The sequence below is a fragment of the Molothrus ater genome, chromosome 17, assembly GCF_012460135.2.
Source record: "Molothrus ater isolate BHLD 08-10-18 breed brown headed cowbird chromosome 17, BPBGC_Mater_1.1, whole genome shotgun sequence".
NCBI classification, from domain to species: Eukaryota; Metazoa; Chordata; class Aves; order Passeriformes; family Icteridae; genus Molothrus; species Molothrus ater.
The window spans coordinates 409,068-424,120 of record NC_050494.2 but is presented as its reverse complement, the minus strand read 5'-3'; the positions used below and the strand labels follow the sequence as shown (position 1 = coordinate 424,120).

General features: G+C 38.3%; 1 protein-coding gene across 17 annotated transcripts in view; it reads right to left on the bottom strand.

Moving 5' to 3' along the window:
- The window catches only part of PHF20 (PHD finger protein 20), a 71,647-nt gene that overhangs the window by 34,894 nt on the left and 21,700 nt on the right, over positions 1-15,053 (bottom strand). For 13 of the 17 annotated variants that reach the window (XM_036395917.1, XM_036395916.1, XM_036395927.1 and 10 more), the window contains 6 exons: positions 14,939-15,018; positions 11,151-11,535; positions 10,655-10,762; positions 9,425-9,601; positions 8,451-8,630; positions 1,300-1,578 (listed from right to left, as the gene is read on the bottom strand). In XM_036395917.1, the coding sequence (XP_036251810.1) occupies positions 1,300-1,578; positions 8,451-8,630; positions 9,425-9,601; positions 10,655-10,762; positions 11,151-11,535; positions 14,939-15,018 (1,209 nt within the window). The remainder of the gene's footprint in view (positions 1-1,299; positions 1,579-8,450; positions 8,631-9,424; positions 9,602-10,654; positions 10,763-11,150; positions 11,536-14,938; positions 15,019-15,053) is intronic. The other 4 variants (XM_036395926.1, XM_036395928.1, XM_036395929.1 and 1 more) reach the window with 2 other exon arrangements.

Below are 15,053 nucleotides of genomic sequence, written 5' to 3'. Positions count from 1 at the left end.
CCAGTCTTCACACCATGCTTATCTCAGGTATGTTTCTCCAGGCAACACTTGGGTTCAATTAAGCTGCATACAGAGTACAATACATACAAATCATTACATCCTAATGCATTCCTACCTAATTCAAGATTATGCCTTTGCATTATTTAAAGATACAGAAATATTTGGGGTTCATATGTAGTTACAGTATGTAAAGTCACACTTATCTTGTTAGGAACAAGCAGTAGCACCTCAAATGAAAACTCATTTTCTAGACTCTTAAGAAAAGCAGCCACGAAGCAAAGCAAGGCAGGATATATCCTGCTATAGTGAGCTGGAGTTCTGTGAGCAACTTGTAATACTTTGTAGTTCTTAAACAACGTATTAACAAAAGATCAACGGCAAAGACAAAAGACGTTAGGGAATTCAGCAAGGAGAAAGATGGATTTTATAAAAAAGGCTCAATGAGAAGAAAGAAGACATGACTAGTTCTACGGACTTGAAGTACACAGCAACATCAGTCCACAAGCGCCAAGTCTGGACAGGTTATCAACAACCACTGCAGTTCACAACAGACCTAGACTGCCACTCTGGTGTCATGCCAGGCAGAGTGCTTCAGAGAATGAGGGTGAAGCAGAAATGAATGTGATTTTGCAGACTGCAAAGCAGTTAAAACTTTTTTTTTTTTTGGCTAACCAGTAAGTTTTTATCCCTTTCCACTGACAATCTGTTGTGTGAAGATCTTTTTCAAGCACAGCTGAAACAACTGCACTTGTAAATACTACGATTTTTCATGACATAGAACAGCAAATACTGCAGAAACTCATACTGGATTTCCAGCTGGGTATGTGCTTGAAGGCAGTAAAGTACAGGTAAGTAAAGTCAAGAGTCTAAAGATAAGGAAGAAATAGGAGAGAACTGGAGGTACCCAAACTGTTCCCTAATACAGAAAAGGACGGAGGTCTCCAACCAATACTATTTATAAGCCAGGAGAAAAATAAAAATCAAGTCAGAAACTCAGGATAATGGGGTTTTTAAAAGGGAACAGAGGTTTAATATGCAAGTGAGCTGCTACAGAAAAATAAGAGAAGCTGCACAGTGGGATCTTTATCAGAAAATGATCTTGAATTCTAGAAGAAACATCTTCATATCTTTCTACAACATGATGTGCACACATATTATGCTTCTTCTCCACACAGAAACATGCTAAGACACAGCCCTGAAAGAGACTCCTTCAGCCCAAAAGAAAATAGATTTCTGGTATTTTCTGTCTGTCCTGACTGCTGCTGTTTAAAAAAAGAAAGAGATCAATACCATACTTACACAGTGAACCAGCTGTGGTCCGTCCTCTTTTTGACCTTTCTTGATTAGCTTTTTCAGAAGCCAAAGAAGCTCTGGTTTGAATATTTCTTTTTACAGGGTTCTGCTGTGATTCTGCAGCCTTTTCCACTCCATGAAAGTATTTCATGTGATAATGCAATAACTTGGCTTTGCGGAAGGATTTTGAACAGTCCAAGAACTTGCATCTAAACTTGTGATCTTGGTCAACAGTTGCAGCTTTTTTTGATGCAAGAAAATCTGTTCTCCTACAAGGTTTTGTTACTGTAAGAACAAAACAGATAAATTGCCCCATGCATATGCTATATTTACCGAATTGTTTCCTAAACTTCAACAGCAAAAAGAAGCATGCATTCACACACATTAGCTATGAAATGCTATAACTAAAATGTTAATGCCTTATCTGCCTTTAAGATTAGTAACTTTAAAGGGAAAACTCTATCCTACACTGCTCATAAATCTGGTTGTCATGACACCACTGTTTTTATGAATAAGTTAAAATATTTTCTTTCCCTGAGTCCTTGCCCAACAGCTGATCTCACTGTATAGTGCTCCTGAAGATAAAAGACTGAATCACACAGAGATTACATCCTTATGTCCGAACACTAAAGATTATTTGTTCACAACTATTCACATCTCTGGTGAAAGCAAGAAAACAGTTCTGCTTCTCTGCTTACAATTATTTTGCTACCTGCTTTCTGGGTGCATAGTTTTGCCACCAAAGCCTGGTTATTTCCAAAGACAATAGAAGCAATGTATTAGAACATTTCAAAAGTAAAACTGAAATTTATTTATATTTTTAAGTAGCAATGAAACACAAAATTGCTTGCATCTTTTACAAAATGTTCCCTATGAGCTATACTTACTTAGTTTCTCAAAAAAGTAAGGAAAGTGTAAAGATTCAACACTGCTCTGCAACCCAGGGCTGTATCTATCATGAATTTCAGGAACTTTTAGTTCATATTTTTTCTAAGAAACATACAAAATAAACATTTTGAACTAAATCAGATTACTGTCACCAGTATCTGTACTCAATACAACACAAGAGGTAAAAATTAGGAAACAGATCTAAATAGATCTATGCAATTATCCATCACTAATGCACATACAGCATCCAAAAATCCCTCTCCAGCTAGAAGACAATGGAAAGGAGGTATCATTTTAAAAAAATCCCAGCTTCCAAATACAATTTTTCAATTTGTTTTGCCAGTACTAAAGTTTTATTTCCATCTTTACAAGAGTTTTTGACTTTCAGGATTAAGAAAGCAGTATTTAACTGCAAGACCCAAACCTAGCAACCATGACTAAAACTGAAGGGATGCAGCACACGAGTGAAAATTAAGACACTGTATTAGAAGTAGCTGTAAGCAGGAGACAAAAGTACCCAGAAACATTATGAACAAGAATAAGATTTTCTGTAAGTGCAGTAAGGCTTTGAACAGAAGGAGTGTTAAAGGCAGTGTCAACATGATCCTGGAGTAAAAACACAGTACAGCTTGTTTCCAAGTTTTTAGCATGCAGTAACAAAAATGGTGTTACTGAGCAGCAGACTTAAATGTTGTCACAGTGCAGAGAAGCATCCGAAACATCTATATTCTGAGGCACATCCAGCCTTTAAGTACTGTGTACAAACAAATCTTTAACATGGAGAAAACACAAGTAGTTGTACCCTAATGCACAGGGAAAGATTAAGTCATATGCAACACCAAGCTGGTTAAAAGAAAGAATATGCAATGAAATTGGAGAACGAAATAGTACAAAGAAAGACGCTAGTTTTGGGTGTTTCACAGTGGTAATGACCAGAAGGAAGACACTTTGGCATAGCCACATTAAGAACATGCTGACAGGAACATCAATAAGACTGCAGCAAAGCCAGACTCACACTTGCAGAATGATGAAGCTTGCCAATACCAAAATCAAAATATACTGCAGACCATCAAAAGCTGCATTCAGGAAGAATGAAAAAGTATTTCAGGAAGGCTCAGTGCAATGGCCTGTGGGTTTAGTGAAAGCAAACATAGAAAGTTTCTCTTGACTCTAAAGGAAAAAAACCCAGCATTTGGGACTACAGATGCTGAGAACTTGTTACTACTTAATTACCAGCATGAAGCTGTTAGGTCCAAAGACCTAACAAAAAAACATTACAAAGATGACAAGGGAAACTATTACACCATCACACAACTGTCAGGATGAGGCCCCGCATCCAAGCTTGGAGCACTTCCCCTCCACTGAGCTGGACAAATTCTGGAGAAGATACAGGGAATGGCTTCTAACTGATCGGCTACAAGTTAAAAAAGGAAAGGACTGCATTAGCTAAAGTTAGAAATAGGGATAACAAAGATATGGGGCAAAGGGAAAGGAAGCAGACAAAAAACTTACTGCAATGTGCAAAAGGAATGTATTCAGAGTAATAAAAATACAGATGATCCCACAAAATTTGAAACAAAGCTTCAGTCATTCCCATCACTACATTTTCCTTCTTTACAAGTAGCACAATAGAACTCCCTGTCACCCAGGCACAGCAGGAAACTGACAACCAACTCTGCCACCCAGGGTAGCCTCTGGAGAGTCCTTGCTCCAGACTCTCTGAAAATAACATCCTACACCAACACCTAAAGAGGCAGCTACCATCCCTACACACAATTTTTGTTCACAACATATGACACTAAAATTGGTTTCTAGAGAAACAAGTTTGGTGTATTGTCTTCAGATTTTCAGGCAACTGCCTTTACAGAGGAGCTTGGTGGGTATTTTCTATGAGTACAGAGGAAAATGAATGGTAAATTGACACCTGCTATTTCTCCCATGATTATAATCAAAATTCAAACTCTTCACCTGCTTTTCAGTCAGCCATTACAACATTAAGCACAGACACTCATGGTCAAACATCACTGTGTCCTTTAAACTTCACTTCAGAGCAAAACATTCCTTCAGTGCTCCCATCAGCAACCATTCTCACTTTTCACTGGGCTGAATTATCCAAGGGTCAAGCTATGACCATGTTCAGCAGTAAGTTCACTGTAAAATGCACAGTGTGAAGTTTCCAAGTTCACCAGAGGTGTTTTTACACCATTACCAATTCTCTCTTTGACATGACTCCTGCTGGGACAGGAATATTTGGCAGCAGCATCGTACCTTGACTGAAGGTCTGCCATCCTGTGGCATCTCCTGCAACACCCTGGTAAACAATCCAAGAAGCCAGCAGTGCACAGAACTCTTCCCATTTTCCCCCACTTAAAGATGGCTTTACTGCAGTTTCGAGCCATTAGACTTCCACACACAACTGCTGGCTAAAATGAGGAGACCTTCACTTTCTATTTCCTGGTCTCCAAAGAAATACTAAGTGAAGATCAAATTATTTCTTCACTTGCTGTTTAACACATTGAAACTCTCTAAAACTCATATTCTTTGGCACATTGTCTTCATGATAGGTCATGGTAACAAACGTGCTTGACCTGACAGTTTTCACACTGTGCGTTGGACCACTTCACACCACTGGGCAGTGTCCTCACTAATTACTTATTTCATTCAACTTATTTCGTCTGAAATCTTGTGCTGTTTTTCCTGAGCTCACCAAGTGTTTCATCATTTCAGCTCTCAAATTACATTTCTTCCTTTATTTTCAAAAACCCTCACAATATCTCAGTTGTGAAACAAAAACCATCTTGCTTAATTGCTATTCTCAAGTTAATTTAGGTAAGGACAGCATCCAAGAATTTCCAGTGCATCCAGAATCCACAGAAGCAGATGCCTGGTGTAAGAAATACATAACAGCATCAATAATCACTGATCATTACATATTTATAAACTTATGGGGTTTTGAGCTGTAACATTACCTGGCATTGCAAGAACTACTCAAGACAGTATTTCTTATGGCATTCCACTCACCAGTTTCTCCCTGTGCCAGAAATAAATTGGTACCAATAAAAGCAGCCTGTACTGGGTAGTAAAGTACATAAGACTTGCAGTGCACCACTCACACCTCAACTTACCTTTGGGGGGGGCCAGGTGGGGGGGATGTGAAGGCTTTACCTGTACTTTGACCTGTAACTGAAACACTGCGATCAGACTGAGGTGCCCCACCCTAGGGAGCTTTAGGTGAGCAAGGCACGATGCAGTTACCTACCATATCTTGTTAGGCTCAAAAACACAACTTTCACACTACCGTGAAGGGATTAAAGCCTACTGAGGTGAGCTGCAGGAGAAATAGCAGCTCTTTCAAACTGATGAAAAGGGCTTATGCTTCTCCTTAACTGAAACCCAAAGCTAACAGAACAAAATCAGAAAAGCGGGTGTAAGTATAAGGCAAATAGAATCCCTGATGCATGTCTATGCAAATAAATAAGTAATTTCAAGAGTGCTAGCAAATACAACTACAAACAGGGTAGTGCATGTGTGCAAAGCAAAGGCAGCTCACTTTCAAATTTAAAGAAATTTTTAAGAGTAAACTCATACAAACAGCTATGAAATGCTTGTTTTGATGTATGCAGACCTTTAACTGGCTACAAAAATTTGCCAACTGACTGTCACATATTTTTTGGAAAGACAGCTTGATTTAGCTAAATTCTGATCACTTCTGTCCCTTGTCATCAGAGGTGCCAAAAGCCAGAAGAACGGGATTCTAATCTTTCAGTACATGTAATTATTCAGAATTTTGGTAAAGCTTTTTAAAAAGGAACTTTATTTTTGACAAACAGTGCTATATTGCCCTTTCAGAACATGCTACATTTTAAAACATCTCAGTCACAGGAAGACTCCAGACTGTGTTTGCTGTTATAAATGTCTGCAACCACTATTAATCTTGAATCATCTACCAACCAGAGACTAGAAAAACATCCTTTAAAAGGAATGCTTATGTCCTTAAAAATTCCTGATATTCAAATGCTATAAAAATAACATTCTTCCTAAGGATCATGCAACATAAAACTTGTACTACTAGAATGTACTACTCAACAATGCCAAAATGACACTAACAAATCACATTGAGGGAAAACACAGGTTTTACAGTATTCTCCTACAGGAAGATAATTCATTCTCACTAAGTGACTAGATTTGAAGTCTACAGACAAATAATAATGGTAATACTGGGTTACAATACTGCCTTTGTTCTACATATGCAAAGCTACCAATAACTAACTTCCATGCTGTACTTCATGGGAATCTCACATGCAACAGACACCCTTCTTCTCCCACACAGACCACCTACACACCAACAATGTACTTTGCCCCCTGCCCAAGACCCAAATCTCTTTCAAACACATGGCAGACTAATGAACATAACTGACACACGGTTATTCTATCTGGAGCCTATCTGTTCCCTTGATAATCAGCCATAAATTATTTAATTCAGCTCCCAGTCTCCAACATCAGCTATTTTTAGGACCACATGCCTGGGCTCTGCAACACATCTACGCCTCCATAAGAGGAGAAGCCATTGGAGATTTTCAGAGGTATTTTCAGATCCCACCTAGAGGTGCCTGTCATTGTCATGCTGCTACACATGCACCACCAACAGGTAAAATACCAAGCCCTGCTGTTCCCCTATCAAGCAACTCATCAGCACTGGTGTGTACCAGTACAATCCCACAACCAAGACAGAGCACAGAGAAGGAAACACAGATCCACTTTTAACTACAAAGGATTTATCTGTGATAGAATATATGAATTTTCTAAAACTGCTTGTTAATAACATTTTTAATGTTGGTTAAGTATGGAAATGTAGATTTTTGCAGTTGGATTTCAGGTGACAGTATTTCCTCCAAGACCCTGCATAGTTTTTATCACCAATCCTTTACAATCAAAACACTTGCTTGCCACATCTGGATGTCCACCAAGGTGCATGTCTGATTTCTAATGTTAAATGAAACAATTTTCAATTAAATAAAATCCAGACTCAGAAGTGTGTATTTTTACATAAAAAACAGTGTTGTACTTCAGGTCAGAATGCAATGTGAATAAATATTCCCAAATTAACTATAATCTAGCTTGCTCAAGTCCTGACAAAAGAGCCAGGAACAAGAGTGCACAAACCCTATCAGAGCCTTTGGGCAGGTGTTAGCCAAGCCCTGCTCCCACAGTTTTGCTGCTTGTATCCATTGAAGCAAGCTCAGGCCACATCCCACACATTCCATTAATGTGAATGACACTACACACAAAAATACTAAACATTCCATTGGAATTCTCCCGAGCTTAAACCCAAATTACAAATGCTCAGCAACAGCTGAAGGAGACCAGCATCAAAAGAGCTTGTATTTCTAAATAGTGTAAATGCATACATTTTCATTTACACATCCAACCGAAGTGAAGAGGTCAGTTCCTTCCAGCACTGAGGGTACCCATTAGTGGAAAGGGAGAGGACATGTGACTTGAACAGTTACACCCAAGTGAGTGAGAGAAGATAAGTGCAAACAAGAGGTAAATTTAAAATAACCAACAAACAACACACAGTTTACTCCAGCAATGCTGAGAAACCGTAAATCTCTCCAAGTGCTCTGTTACACTTAAATTTAAACTTGTTAAATAGAGCATAAACTAGAAAATATGTACTTCAAGTTTCCCCAGTTAGCTGTAGATCCAAAGATGAAAGTTATGAGAAATAATCACAAGACAGCACCATGTTTTGACAGTCTACTATCTGCACAGGAAATTTTAATTTGAAAAGGCAAGGTAAGAACACTCCTCAGCTAAAGAAAATAGAGTAAATATATTAAGACAGTTCAAACCGAAATGTTTGAACTATTTCATAAATTTGTACTAAAGTCTCCAAGTCTAAACAAAAGGATATAAAAATGCACAATCAGGATTTCTAAACAGCAGAAACAGTAATATTACCACATACTTGCAGCACATTAAGGAGAAAAGAACCTGACCTTTTATGGTGTTAAGTTCAATTTAATCCAGAATTCCAAACACTGAAAACAAGAAGCTTTCAAAAATGACAAAGTCATTTAAAAATTACAATTTCCACTTTTAAGATTGCTGTCCAACTTGAAAGCACTGAGTCCACAAGGAATAAAAATATGCATTTTTTAACCAAAGTTAACATTGCAAAAATGCACAGTTTTAACACCTGCACAAGTACAAAACACCTGGTGTCGGCTACCTTAAGAAATGCATCAACATTAAGTATGAAAAACCTGAACCTGTAGCAGCAGAAGGTTCTTGAGTTCTGACAGGAACAGAGGAAGACTCGGTGTCTTCAGCTTTTTCTTCCTGCAAACTGGCATGTGTACTGAGTGCTGTGCTATGCAATGTGTCTCCAGGTGATCTTTCTTCACCAAAACTTTGGTCAGATTCAACAGGAATTTCTAACTGGACTAGAATGAGAAAAAAATTTCCCCTGAGTAAAATGCATACAAAAGCATACTTCAGAACATTGGGGGGGGGGGGGGGGGGGAAGAGGGGGAATCCTCATCACATTATAAAATACCCATCCATGCTTGCTATGACTGCTTGGTCACACAAAATTTTTGCGACACAACTAACTTGTAGTACCCCTCTGAACTTACAGGCTGCTTAGAAACACACAAGCTAACTGTTTCTAGCCCAGAATAGGATGGATCTCGTTCCACTACAAGAGCTCCCTCAAAAGGGAAAGGCAGTGAAGCACAGGGCAGAAAAGGGAGTGTTATCTTAACCTTGCTTAAGCATAAAAGCAGCCCATTTGATGCTTTTAGTGTTCAACAATAGGATTAATCTGTAAGAACTGTAAGAGTTCAGTACTAGGGCTGTTACTTCTACAATCTGAAAGCGTTAAAACTTTGAAATTACCTCATTTTCACAATCAGAACCTGCATTCCCTACAAAAGAAAACTAACCAATCAAAAAAAACTATTTCCTTGGAAAGTTTTAGCCTATGAAGCTCTCCTTTGCTGGAAAAGCTCCCATCACCCGAGGGAAATGCTGAGGTTACTGACAGAAAGGGAATCAAAAGCAATCAGAGCAGCAGATCAATAGAAACTTACCATGAGTTTTCTCTGCCCTGCTGATGCAAACAGGTTTTAATGGCAGATATGGAGCCTGCAGGTTAAGCAACTGAAAATATAGAGTTTGCAACAACTACATGACCACCTCGTCACAAAAATCTGAGGTACACTGTGAAGGCACTTACCCTTCTCAGATTCATTTTGGTTAGGTACTGCATCTTTCCAAGTCTGAATTTCCGTGGAAGTTGTGACAAGATCTGTATTTAAAATCTCATGGCTAATACTGGATGAGAGTCTTGAAGATCGCCTCCTGATCTGGTCTCTCTCAGCATTATCTGAAGGGCTCTTAAGTTTTTCCTGAGCTGGAACAGTTGTATTTAATAGTACCATGCAGTTACAGGAGTACAAACAGATCACAAGCAAACTTTCAAGTTCTTCCCTCCCCACGACTCCCTTCAAAGTGTGTTTTTTAAGGATTAAGGCTAACACCAAAAGCTAAAAAGCCTGGAAAATTAGGCCTCTGTAAAAGCTACAATAAGCTACAAATAAGCATAAAAATACAGCAAAAGCTCTCAAGTTTTTTTCTTCTAGTAACAGATTTGAAGCATGAATACAGATCAGTATCTTACTAGTTTCTTACTGAGAAAAAAAAATTCCACTGAGTAAATGCACACAGAAGCATACTGCAGAGCAGTGGGGGTGTGTTCATCACCTTATAGTGTAGCTGGTCTAAACAAACTGTTCCATGGACGTAAATAATACCAGGAGTTAGATGAGACAATTCAGACACATCAAAAGCCATGACTGAGCTGGATAACCTACACTTACTGAAGTTTAAGACTGTGGTATTAAGGAAAGAGTTTTCTTTAGATCTTCATCTCCTTGGCCATGACACTATTACAGAGAATATAATCTTCCTTCCTCATCAACACACTCAAGCTCTTCAGCCTCCACACAAAGCACACAATGATAAAGTAGAAGCTATTCAACTGCAGTGGCATGAATGTTTACATAGTATTATTAAAGTGCTCTTGCTTTAATCCTTCATCTAGTAACTGAAGAGTTTCTACAACTTCTAAGGCTTCTATAGCCTTCTGTATATTGGAGACAATATAATCACTGCCACCCATACACCTATGAACTTTTGCATCAAGGCTCACAACTTATTCCTCCTTTATCCAAAACCAACTTCCAAGATTTAGGGGGGGAATTCCAGCATGATGATGCCACATATGAATGGCAAATTTATTAAAAACAGGTGCTGCACTTCAGTCATTGCATCTATCACATTTCGAGATTAATACCAGAGCTGTTTTATCCCTCCCCCACCCATTAAGCCTGAAGAACTTTTATATTTATACACACACACACACACACATACACACAGTGTGAGAGCTGAATATCAAAAAACTCACACAATGTTTTTTCAATTCTGGGACGCTTCAATGGAACATCACATCCTTTAGGTATTTTCCGACGTCTTAACTCCAAAGTTATGGGCTGCAGTGTCTGAGAACTTGGCTCTACATATTTACATAACAGAAGAAAAATTGATTGAATACAAAGCTGTGAAACACTTTAACACAAATTCCCAAGCCTCACAATCTAAAACACAGCACTTGCATATATACAGCTTCATATGGCCTTCTAAAACCCATATAGTAGTATTTAACCCTGTGACAGGTATGCTTTATATTACGTGATGGTTACTTGCCTAAATCCAATCTCTGACCAAACCACCAAGGCTCCAAATTTCAGCATGTTCCTGACTGTCCTGAACGAAGATGAACTTAAAGTTTTTTAAGAGTTTCTAGAGATTTAGGCTGTGAAAGAGCAAGACACTGCTTATTCCTTTAAGTAAGTTTAAAAGTGTTCTGGTACATGCCTAAACATTTAAGCTTGGCTACATACCCGTGGGAGGTGTTATTGGTGGTCTGCCACGCTTTCGCTTAGTTTCTTTCGCATTTTCCTGTGGACTCTTTACCTTGTCATTCTCAGGCTTCTTCTCAACTTGTGTATCTACTGAATATTCCATATCATTCTCTGATATATTCTCTTTATCTTCTTTTCCATTCTTAGATATATTCTTTTCTGAGATCTTGCCTTTTTCCGAGATGACTACAAATTTTCCCTCTTTATCGGGTTGTTTAACTCGTTTCTCAGTCTTTAATGTCTTTTCATCTTCGTCTTTCTTTGCATTACCTGTTGCTTTCCTCTGCTCTTTAAACTTCTGGTTTTCAGGAGATGATGGAATTTCATTACCTCTTTCCTTAGGCTTAGCATCACCCACAATATTCTAGAATAAAGAGAATGACAGGAAAATCAACTCACTCTAGTCTAAAAGCCACCCCTCCCCTTTGTATTTAGCAGACCTGCATCTTTGTCCAGTTTTTCAAGTGATAAAAGTACACACTCTATTGCAACCCACAGATTAAAACTTAGAGGCACCTGAACTGGTGAAGGACCAGTGCAATGTGAACAGGACAGGGCAAGAAAACCATTCTTCACCACACAATGGCAGAAGACTTTTGCTGTTCCTTTGCTCCCAGAAGTAGGCTGGGCCCTACTAGCTTGTGCAGTACTACATAAAACCTACTTGGGACACTGCAGAAACAGTGGGAGTTAGGAGCAGAGAAAACAGCAGACAGGTCAATCACTTGGATGTGCAAACTCTCTTCCTTTCACAGAAGAGTCTCATTCAAAACAGACACACAGTTTGCTTGCACTAATCATTGCTGCTACTATTGCTAAGGGTACTCCATGTCCTCCCCCTTTTGTGATCAGGCTTTACACCACTGGGAAGAGGCAGGGAGGATGGTACATGCTGATTATGTTTTTTTCCCCTTCCAGTGATCCTGCTACAGGCTGTCCTAGATGAACAGAAATCTTCTACCTTTGCACACGGATTAATAATTTATATTGGTCATGTATCAACACTGCTTTTAGTTGAACTAACTTCTCTCTTCCTGTAGCCTAATTGAAGCACTAAAGAGCAACCATGCTCTTCCCAGACACAATTCTATAGGGCCCAACAATCTTGAACTTTGACCCAGGATCAGAGGACCGGAAAGACTAAATACCTCAACACCTTCTTGGGGAAATGAAGTGGAACACGTGATTCAAGCCATATGAAATTCTGAGAATCCACTTAAGACTGACTATTTCCTCGTACTGCACTACATCTTGCCTTATCCCACTCCAGCATTCCTGTCTATCTGTGGCTTACATGAAGTGATACCTTTTAAGGTATTTTCAGACTGTAACCTTAAGAAATAATACTGCTGCATTAAAATGGTGAACATGCAATCTGTTCCATCCTCTATAATATTATTTCAACTATACTTGGTACAGATGTGATTTTAAAGAATGTCACTGTTTAAAAGCGTGAAATGAAATTTCTGTATATTCCATGAAAACAGACAGGTAAATGGGAAGGAAGTCTTTCACACGTCTGAGCATTCCTTTTTCCAGACATGCTAGAAGCTTGTATTCTGTAAATTCCTTACAGGAGAAGCTTCAGGGGAGCAGCAACTCAAACAACAGGGAAAAACAAACAAACAAAACAAAAAACCCACCCAAACAAACAAATGAACACCTACCACCTCAAAAAACAACCTTCAGGCAACTACATTTCAACACCTCCCATGCTTACAAAACCATCTGATTTGAATCAAATACGTGGTACTGGAACACTCCTAAGCCATCCTAGTCAAAATATTCTCAAGAAACTGAATCATGAATACAGTATGTCTGAATTACCTCTTGGTGTTCCTGAACTCTTAAAAGTTGTGTGTCCTTGCAAAGGCACATTGTTACAGTTACAGGTCATTAGAATTTTACCACCACTGTTCAACATAGCCAGTTACATACTCTACACAGGGACAGATTAATACTGTAAAAAATCTGCTTATGTTGCTCCCTTCAGGAATTGTATGGTTGGGAGCACTTTTTTTTTCCCTCAACAAGTACTAAGATTTGAGCCATGTCTGCCTTCATGACTACACTCTTTCCTCTTGAAGAACAGGCACAAAGACACCTCCTCTCCACTTCCAACATGCTGCTACATTACTGCTGTACCTGTTTTTTCTGATTCTTGAGCACTCTGGTAGCTCAAGTTTGTTTTTTTTTTTCAAACTTTACTTCTGGTTGTATAAGTAGAGCTCACTAGGAAATTCTCACTTTATGCTTTTTTATGCTAAAGGACAGAAAAAATGTTCTAGCATAATTAAAGAGATTCTCTTGGGCTGAGAGAAATCTTCGACAAAGGATAAAAGGAGAAAACAGAAAGAACCAACTAAAAACCCCTTTTCATCTCCTTTCAGAACTTTCCAAAGCTATGCAGTATCATGAAACTTCCTAAAAGAGAGACAAAATATTTTTGTTTACTTATGCAGAGTATTTCTTCAGATTGTTCAACTCCATTTATTTAACGCTAAATATCATAAAAACATTTCTCATGGAAATGAAGATTCTGCAGTAGTTCACTTGTGAGTATTAGTCAACTTTCCACCATACACAACAATAACCATTTAAAAGCTATCAAGGGCACTTTTGGCAAACGTGAAACAGTGTTCCAATCCAGCCTGGCAGATACAGAAATCTGGAGGACTGCCATACCTCTCCACAACAGCGACAAATATAAATTGTACCAATGACATTCATTACTGGAATCTGTGTTTAAGACTTGTACTGGGGGGACAGATTCAATTTCTTTGCTCAAACTTAAAGTTTCAGAAAACTAAAGGCAGAGAGTATGACCAAAAACCCTACATACTACAGTTACCACACAGAAATGCGTGACAAGAGATCAGACTTAAAACCCTGTCTGTAATGAAAATTATTATGAGGCATTTATTTCAGAAGTTTTAACCAAGTTACTCACGACCAGAACTTGATCAGCCTTTCCTACATGCCTGTATATGAAAATCAAAGTACAGAGCAGCACTTCTTCCTCCTCACCATCAGCAGGAGAATTTCATTTTTTAAAATGTAATGGCTCACTACTACTTTCTATCATGAGGTAAAGGTTGAACCCACTGTGCTGAGCAAGTGAAGGGTTGGTAAAACAGCCAAACCACACAAAAGAAACAAGAATAGTTAAAAAAAGCTGACCTTCTCAAAGCTGTGAGGTGAAATACTAATAGCCATGCTCCTTAAGTGCCTCACAAATATTAAGCAGTTACTTTGGAAAAGAACAGTTTCTGTCCACTCCATAGCTGTCACTCCTTTATTTTTAAATATATATGTGTGTATAAATGTATACATATTAATATATATATATATATTTAAAGTAATTGCAAACAGGTAAAACCAATCCCAGTGTGATTCAAAACCTTACCAATAACTTTAGTATGTACATTCTGAATTTTCTAATGACTTTTAGAAATCTGTTTTACTTATATACCTATGACTTCTTTAGTTCAAAAGGTGCATTTAAAGAACCCGAGAGCTTTGCAAATCACAGCACAAAGATTCACATTTCATTTTAAGAGATTCCCATTAATGAAAGAGAAATGAAGTCCCCTTTTCCCTTTCCTGAGATATTCATCACCCTTTTTCATTTTAAGGGACCTTATTTCAGACATAGTGTATTTTATCAGTAAAGATTTTTCATTAATTTCACATTATATAATTCACCAAATCCAGCCACCTGAACTGCTCATTTAAGAATACACTAGCTGCACAAGCACCATACTTACCTGATCTTTGGAAAAAGCTTTGACATGAATGTTTTTGACTGTCTGAACTACACCATCATAAAATTTCACAGTGTAGGTACCTAAAATATGAAAACAAAGTGTAAGAGTTCAAAGA